This window comes from Poecilia formosa, unplaced genomic scaffold (assembly GCF_000485575.1).
Source record: "Poecilia formosa unplaced genomic scaffold, Poecilia_formosa-5.1.2 Scaffold984, whole genome shotgun sequence".
NCBI classification, from domain to species: Eukaryota; Metazoa; Chordata; class Actinopteri; order Cyprinodontiformes; family Poeciliidae; genus Poecilia; species Poecilia formosa.
Genome location: NW_006800923.1, coordinates 16841 through 25498, shown reverse-complemented (window position 1 = coordinate 25498; position 8658 = coordinate 16841). Strand labels below are relative to the sequence as shown.

General features: G+C 38.2%; 2 protein-coding genes and 1 long non-coding RNA gene across 7 annotated transcripts in view; 1 reads left to right on the top strand and 2 right to left on the bottom strand.

The window, feature by feature from the left end:
• The window catches only part of LOC103132286 (zinc finger protein 239-like), a 20311-nt gene extending 16107 nt beyond the window's left edge, over positions 1-4204 (bottom strand). Inside the window, exon 1 of one of the 4 annotated variants that reach the window (XR_001660909.1) lies at positions 1333-1561. The gene's annotated coding sequence lies outside the window, so the exon portion shown is untranslated. Of the gene's footprint in view, positions 1-1332; positions 1562-3784 lie in introns of those variants that run through there. The other 3 variants (XR_001660910.1, XM_016667282.1, XM_016667279.1) reach the window with 3 other exon arrangements.
• On the top strand, positions 3185-6385 carry LOC103132283 (gastrula zinc finger protein XlCGF7.1-like). Of its 2 annotated transcripts, none has more exons than XM_007544059.2 (2): positions 3185-3513; positions 4217-6385. In XM_007544059.2, the coding sequence occupies exons 1-2, from the start codon at positions 3315-3317 to the stop codon at positions 4954-4956; spliced, it is 939 nt and encodes a 312-aa protein (XP_007544121.1). In that variant the 5' UTR covers positions 3185-3314; the 3' UTR covers positions 4957-6385. The 2 variants fall into 2 exon arrangements, with proteins under 2 accessions (XP_007544121.1, XP_016522774.1); XM_016667288.1 differs by having other exon boundaries at positions 3186-3513; positions 4214-6385.
• A 1783-nt stretch (positions 6386-8168) lies between these two features.
• LOC107835079 (uncharacterized) overlaps positions 8169-8658 on the bottom strand; it is a 15206-nt gene continuing 14716 nt past the window's right edge. The window contains exon 4 of the long non-coding RNA XR_001660911.1: positions 8169-8179. This is a non-coding gene — a long non-coding RNA (uncharacterized LOC107835079). The remainder of the gene's footprint in view (positions 8180-8658) is intronic.

The following is an 8658-nucleotide window of genomic DNA, read 5'->3' as shown; positions in this document are numbered from 1 at the left end:
TTCATACCAGTTCTGGTGAGTTTTATACCGGTTCTGGTGAGTTTCATACTGGTTCTGGTGAGTTTCATACCAGTTCTGGTGAGTTTCATACCGGATCTGGTGAGTTTCATACCGGTTCTGGTGAGTTTCATACCGGTTCTGGTGAGCTCTATACCGGTTCTGGTGAGCTGAATCCAGCAGATATCCAACTTTCTGATCTCCTCTTGGTACTGGATCACCGTTTTTCCAAACTCTGGTTCCTTCTGGTTTTCTTTAATCTGAATATGATCATGTTCCTGCTGTTTCCCTCCAATACACTGAGGTTCTGGTTCCTGCTGGTTCTGTCTAATTTCTTGAGGTTCTGGTTCCTTCTGGTCTAGACTCTGCTGGTTCCGGAGCTCTGGGTCGGTCAGAACTTCCTTCTTATTGCTGACATGCTGCTTTGGCTCGTCTGTAGGAACAAGGAGACACAAGAGCTCATTAACATGATGACCGTCTCCAGAACCGGTGTTGGTTCTGATCCAGACATCCTGGTCCGTTCCTGAAGTACCAGACAGTGAAGTATGTTTAGGTTCTGTTTAGGCCCTCTCAAAGTTAAAGTTGCCGTTTTAAAAGATGAGTGATGTGTTATTAATCTCAGATTCAGATTTGATGCTGATCTTAATTTGGAGCTCAGGTGTCAAACCATTAAGGACTGGAGTAAAAAGTTCATTTTATGAGTTATTGCAAATAGAATAAATATTTAGTTATTGTCAAATGATCCAATGAGTTTACACTCTAAGATCATTTCTGTTTTACTACAACCTTAAAGAACAAATAAATTCAATGAGTAACAATTGAGACATTGATTTCTTTTTGGAATTGAAGGACTTTATGAATTAATAATGACGCTTCCTCAGTCAGCAATATAATGATGTACAAATTCAATTTACAGTAAGAGAGCAAATATATTTAAGGTAGAGCCAGAAAACAAAGCAAATCAAGTTCACTCAAGTTTTCCATCTCTTCTCCGTAAAAATGTGCAAATAAATAATATTTTGTAAAAGCTTAACTTTATAACTATTGTTGGCGTTTTCTGTTTCCCCAGAAAAAAATTTAATTGTTTTATTTTCCAGTTCTAGTCTACTGTCGTTAACTGAAGCAGAATAACCCGGTAACACGGATGAACCGGATACAAATTGAGCTACATGGTAGCTGCTAAAGCTAGCAATTGGGCGGTTGGTATCAGTTGCCATGGTAACAGGAAGAAAAATCCCAAACAAACGACTAAATTTTTAATCTATTTATTTATTTTATTATTATTTTGTATTTTAATTTATGAGTCTGAACTAGCCGGCCTCTGTAGCTTCTTACCGATTCTGGTGAGTTTTATTTGAGGTTTCCAGCATTTTTCCAGGAGTTTAATGTCCTCCTCGTAGCGGACGATGGTTTTTTCAACCTGTATGAAGATTTCTTCAGCAGCAGCAGTTAGTCTCTCTCTAATGAAATCTCTCAGCTGCTGAAATGAAGACATTGTTACGGAATATTTAGTTAAAACACGACACCACAACATAAGCTGCTGCTGAAGCCGTTTTGTTTTACTTCAGCTGTCACACTGAAACAAAGCAGCTGATTTACCGCCCCTTGCTGGACAGGAGGAGAACAGCACATTAGGAGAATAAAAGCTTTTCCAAACTGTCATTGAAACAAATATTAACCAAGAATATTTTCTGAATATGTGCTACACTCTAATAATACCTGTGGAAACGTGAGTCAATATTAAGTTCCTCCTTTAATTCTCCCTGTAAATCTGTGTTACTCCTTTTTCGACTAATTCTACATTTATCTGATGGCCTTGTAGCTATATGTCTACAAGCAGCATTCACTATCATACAACCTGCTTTGCATGTTGTCTCCCCCTGACTGTCAGTCAGACGCAGCACCACAGCGCCACCTTCAGGTTGTAATTAAAAGTGGTTTTTAGGTGAGTGCTTCCAGCCAATCAGGAGCCAACAAAGTCCATCAGGATCAAACACTGTCACACACTCACCTGTCACACAGCGAGTCGGAACAATTTAACTCCTTCAGCTGTGGAGGATGGTTGTTAGGGTGATTATGTATGCTGGTACAAAAAAAGAGACAAACTTTCAAACTTCAGGTTCTTTGTTAAGTTGTTGAGTCTTTTTATTCTGAGTTTAAGACAACAAACAAAAACTGAACTTTAATATGAAAAGAAATACTGATAACGTATCTAACTCACCCCAATCTATGTTTACGAGCTTTCCAAAACGCACATGTGGTTTTTCTGTATTTTCTTTGACAAAAAGTGAGAATGAATGAACTGATGAATAATTTATTTTAGACAAATAACCCAAACACAGCTGTTATTCTCTAAGTTCTGATCATACAGGTCTTTCATTATTTTATTAATTTGATCAATAATGAAGCCCAGAGAAAAACAGTGAATGACACATTACAGCCTCAAACTTGTAATGAATAAGTTGTTTTATATATGACAGGAATGTTGAGTCATAATTTTTTTATATGAACTATTTTTTGAGAAAGCACATTATATTACAATAACATAATTATATTGCTTTTTTTAACACTTTCTTTTCAAAAAAAGATAAAACAAGTAAAAACAAGCCAGGACTTGCATTGCGGTGGCTGGTTAGCTGTGACACAATCCAGTCATCACATTTCAAATCACCGCATCAATCTGTATGACAGCAAGGTTTACAAAAAGTCAAACATGACAGGCTCGACATAACCTGTACACTTTGACCATATCTTGTAGAAAGTGGCCACAGTAAAAGAAAAATACAGGTAATCCAATACATAGATCTCTTTTACTATGTTAGTTCACAATTCCCAAGGTTTAATCAGTTGTTGACTGTAAAGCTTTAACTTTGATGGAAGAAATAGAAAATAGTCAAACATGTTGATGAGGCTTCACTGAAATGCTTAATTTAATAAAAACATAGAGTTCACAAGTGGGAGCTGTCTTTTTGTGTAATCTGTAGGAAAGGTGCCTCAGTAAAAATAATGAAATTTATTAAAAGCTTGTCTAGGCAAAAAGAAAAAAAAAGTTCACCCAATCCATTATTGGAAAGTTGGGATCTGTTTCAGATAATGTAATCTGTTCTGCTGCCAATCTGCTGTTCCCTTCCAACCCAGCAGGGGGCGGAAATGGACCTCAGGTCACCCCCCCCCCCCCAGCGGAAGTAGAAAAAAAGGCATCAAGCAGCAGCTCGTGTGGATTCAGTCAGAAGACAGGTTTACGATCCGCTATTATAGAAAAGTTAGAAGTTAGAATACGGTTGTTTTATCGTTTCTCAGCTAATATTTCAGCAACCATGTCTTCAGTTCAGCATCTGAGAGATTTTATCAGAGAGCGACTAACTGCTGCTGCTGCAGAAATCTTCTCAGAGGTTGAAAAAACCATCATTTGCTACGAGGAGGAGCTCGATGCTCAGCGCAGGATGATGGGGATCAACTGGAAACCAGAGATAAAACTCAACAGAATCGGTTCGGAGCTGCGGAGACAAAGTTCTGGTAGGTCTGGATGAAGGTGTGTTACATGCAGAGATCCGTCAGCGGCGATAGTTGCTGCTAAACTGCTAAACGAACTGGTTTTAGACGGTTATTTTTCTCTATCCTTTAAACTAAGGATCGTTCCCAACTTATTTAGAGTAACGAGACGGTGTATATTAATCAACATTATAACAACTTTTCTCCGGTATTATCAGCTAATTCTGTAAAACTTCCTGTTTTATTATGGATTCCAGTTTGTTTGTTAAATTCTCCGTTTCCATCATCGTTTTACCCACATCTCCATGGTGGAGCTCCAGTTCCCAGATGAGCTTCTTCCTGTCCAGCTTCTGTACTGAGTCTGAGTCTGAGCTCATGTATAAACTGCTCCTCTCCTAAGAACAGGCCTAAACGGCAGCATGGAGAAGCATTGTCTGATCACATGGATAAGGGGGATTGTCAGAAAGAGTAGGAGTTTCTTAAAGAGACAGAGGCCAATTCAAGGCGTCGATACGGCTGTGATGAAAAGCAAAATTGGTTTAAAATTATTTTTCTGACGCAGTATTTTCATAACAGCAGAAAGCCTTTTGTTCATCCTAACTTGTTTATCAGATGTGTTTTAATTATTGAAAACATGGATTTTACTTTGTGCATCTCTAGTTATTTTTAGAAATATGTTTTCAGGGTAAATATAATATGAACTGACAGTGCTTTTATTGTTTAGCAGACCTGCTACAGCAACATGTGTGGAAGGATGACAAAGATCCAATGCAGAACGTCCAAAACGGTTTTGAGGAGACCTCCAGTCTGGACCAGGAGGAAGCAGAAGCTTCACAGATTAAAAATGAACCGGAGGAACTCTGCAGCAGACAGGACGGAGAGCAGCCTGGTAACCTTCTGGAGACCCCCAGCACCCCAAACACTAAAGACCTCTGTCATAACTACTCATCCTTAACATGTGATGTTTGTGGAAAAACCTTTAAATCAAAGTATAATTCTCAGGTGCATCACAGAATGCACTTAGGTTTGAAGCCATTTGTTTGTACAACATGTGGAAAAGGCTTCTCTCAAAAAACTCATTTAAAGGGCCACGTAAGCGTCCACACAGGTGAGTGGCCTTTTTATTGCAAAATATGTGGCAGAGGTTGTGTTGACCGTCGCCGTCTGAATAATCACATGAGTACCCACTCCAGGGAGAAGTCATTCACTTGTGAAATATGTGGGATAGGCTTCACCCTGCTGAGCTCATTGAACTCCCACCTGAGGAAACACAACAGAGAGAGACTGTTTTCCTGTCCAACATGTGGTAAAATATTCACCCGCAAAATTTCCCTCAGAGCTCATATGTGGGTGCACACAGGTGAGAAACCTTTCTCATGTACAGTATGTGGAACTAAATTCAGCACAGCCAATGGAATGTACAGCCATAAAAAATCACATGAAGACGAGGAAACGAATCTGGTTTAATGTGGAGGAAGACTGAAGATCAGGGATTATTTTATTAAATGGGGTTTTGTTGGCAGCTGTAATCCACACTAATGGATTAAATACACATCTGAAAATGTAGTCATTTTCACCATGGTGAACATTTTCATGATGGTGAAAATGTTCACCATTCAGGTTGCAGTGGATGATTCCTGAAAGATGAACAATATTTGGACAATCAGCTTTCTTATTTACAACAGTAAAACAAAACTCCAACAGAATTAAAAATGTGATGGAACTTATAAACATTATGACTTGAAACGGAAAAATACTTTAAAACAAATAACAGAAATGATTTGATCAGTCAACATCATAATTGTTATCAGGAAATAAGTAGTTTAGGCACATAGTCTGGAGGATGCAGGCTGGACACTGGCTGATGGGAACAGGAGCTCCTACCAGTACTTATTATTTTCAGTCTTTGATATTTGGACTTTCTAAAGTAATTTACAATCTTATGTTTGCTGTTTAGATGCTCTGTATTGTTTTCTGTAAAGCTGTTTATGTTGCAGTGAGTCGTGGACTGCAGCTGGACGTTAGCACTGATGGCTAAGATCTGATGTGAAACATATTTTCCTTTGTGGTTAATCCTATATTATTCATGCTTTTGTTCAATAAACCAGAAATGTAATTAGAATCTTACTGCATTTAATATATCCAGTGGATGATTTTCATGTAGAATGATGTTTTCTTTCTAAGCTCAAGGTCTCAGCATGTTTAATGAGAAGCCAGAGTTTAATCTCAGCCTCTTCAGGTTAAACAGCTGAAGAAAGTCTCAACAGGTGAAGCTCGTTTTGATGATGCATCCAGAGAAAGTTACTGAATCCTTAGAAAATTGCAGATGTATTTTGCACTGATGAAACTAACTTGGGGACAACTGGTCATAGAGAACAGAGCCATCTTTGGATGATGCCAAACAGACCTGGCGGTGTGCTGCCTGGCCCCATGTCTGCCTTTGGGACGTAACAAAACGTTTGTAAGTTAAACGCCCAAAGCCTCTGGTTCTCATACGTTTCAAACTCATCATCTGCTGTGATGGATTGTGGTTCCAGCTGTTCCCCGTTAACCTCTGTTTGTTAACCAGAGCAAAGAGTCTTAAACTCTTCATGCTTTACTGACTGAAGTTCCAATACAATCTGATCAAAACGGCAGGTTTTAAATACATGAGTCACCTTTATGTGATGGGACTTGGTTGCATTTCTCATACCAACTTCAGTGTTGATTTTGAAACATATTTGAATTGTAATTATTTATTTATTACAGGGACAGTTCATATGAACATTTCTGTCATTTTATCAGAGTTGGCCAGAAGCATGTATCTTTTGAATAAATGTCCTGAAATTAAAGGTTTGATTATTAAAATTTTCTATGTAAAATTATGCAGTTGGAATAAATTAGAAACTATTTTAAAGCTTTTAAACATCTTTACCAAGGCTGCCAATTATTGTGGAGGACTCTACCTTGCAAACTTAACCTCCTTTGAAATGAAACGATGCTAACTCATTTTAGACTAGTTGTGTAATACCTAAAGTCCTGGATGTCCAGGAACAACCAGGTTGATGAATCAATTCATTTATATTAATGATATCTCCCTTTGTGTCTGCAGACCTCCAAAAGCCACATGTCTGCATTCAGGACAAAACTTCTACCATCTGGTTCTAGTTTATGTTTTATCCCCAGGACCAAACATGGAGGAGCAGCTTTCAGGTTTATGCTCTTTTAATCTGGAGAAAACTTGAAAATCTTATTCCAGAATACTGGAAAAGTGCTGAAACCCTGAATTCCTTTAAACTAAGGATAGTCAGCTGAGTTCCTTTAAATCTACACTAGTGTTTAAAGTTGCTTTTGAAACCTAATCATGAAACAATAATCAATAATCTGATGTTCAAAATGTAATGTTGACTTTGTGTTTCTATGACTTTGTAATTTTGTGTTTTTATGATGTAAAGCTCTTCGAAATACCTTGTTGCTAAAAGGTACAAATAAAATTTGATTGATTGATTCCAACTTATTTATTGTTCCTTTTTTTAATAGCTTTAACTTTCTTAATTTTATCAGAGATTCTAACATTTCATTGCTGATCTTTATTTCAGCCTGAGTGGCCGTCTGCTACAGGATCATTGTTACTTTGGGTAAGAATGATCCGGAAAAGGACAAGAATTGGATCAGAATAAACTTATATTTACCAGATTGTTCAATTAGATCTTTAGGTTGTTTCATCCCGACCCCACTGAGGGACAAGGGTGTTCAGAAAATGGATGGAGGTTGTTTCAATTAATCTTCTCAGACTGGAGAAGCAATAAAACCAAGAGGAACAGATCATTTTGTTTTCAGGTAAATCCCCAAACTTTCTCCAGCTTCATCAGTTTTGTATAACTGTTGTCACAGCAGTCCTACTTAAACAGGCACTTCCAGATCTTTCTAAATTTCTGTTTTCTAAATATATTTAATTTCTATCAGTTTAACAAAGCATTTCAAATTGATCAGAGAACCTTCATTGCTACACATAAAACAGTTTCCCTGTGATGTTTAGTGGCATTAAAGGGTTAAAACAGCCTCAGCACAGCTGCTTCAAACTGATCCGGTGGTTGTAAGAGGTTCTGTTCCTCCATCACTACTTGATTCAGATCATCATAGTAATCATGTTTGTTGGCTTTGGTTCATTTGGGCCTTTCAGCAGGATAAATCGGTGTTGAAGTGGAGGCGTCCCCATGACATTGTTTTTATAGCTCCTATTTGTCACCATGCAGGATAACAGTAACTGTATTATCTGTGAAGTTAAGGGCGAGTTCATTCTCAAGACAGGGTGTACAACAGAGGTCAAAAGGCATACGAGGTTTTCTGTGCCAAAGTGACTCGTATCAAATGTTCAAATATTGTCTCAGGTTGGACCTTTTTCCCATCAAGAACTGGATCTGGACTCCATTCTGAAGTCTAACAAGTCTAAAAATTAACCAAACTTCCTTTGGATTACATTTTCTTTTATTTCAGAATTAAAATATTCAAAATTCAATCTCCAACATGCATAAATACTGGCATCAACAATCCCAGAAGAAATAATGAGCTGATTGTTTTAGAAAGCTGAAGAGAATCTAAAAAAAAAACTGAATAGAGAAGCTGTTCATCTGTAGAAACAGAAAAAGTTGCAGCAAATAATCCAGCTGTTAAATGGACCTTTGACTTCCTCCAATGGTTCAGAAAATCACTTAAAGATTAGACTCACTCAGAGTCACCCAACTCTGGACTTGTGGAGACAATTCTGAGCTCAACTTTCCACCTTCACCTGCAGACTCAGTCAGATTAAATCTTAGGAGATCTTCACCAGATCCTTGATCAGACTGATAACAGGACAGATGATCAGAGGAGCAGAGTTTTTACCTCCATCATTAAGATCAGGACTGAAGTACGGGTAGAGTTTCTCCTTGAAGCAGCAGCCAGTAAAGGAGTAGATCAGAGCTGCAGCATCTACATCATAGAAGGAGACCAGACCCTGATCATAATCCACAAACACCCCGACCTTCTGAGGACCAGGATGGAGATGGAGACGGACTGGAGGTCCAGCTAGAGCTTTATATTCACTTCCATTTCTCAACCAAATAGTCCAGAAACCGTTCTTAGGACTCAGTGGGATGGTTCCCTTCCTGTCTACAGTCTCTCTGGCCACTCCTAAAGCCCAGTCAGTCT

Excerpts from the sequence above, each read along its gene's own strand:
- LOC103132283 (XM_016667288.1), top strand. The coding sequence starts at position 3,315 with ATGTCTTCAGTTCAGCATCTGAGAGATTTTATCAGAGAGCGACTAACT. Across the intron at positions 3,514-4,213 it reads GCTGCGGAGACAAAGTTCTG|CAGACCTGCTACAGCAACAT; the intron begins GTAGGTCTGGAT and ends TTTATTGTTTAG.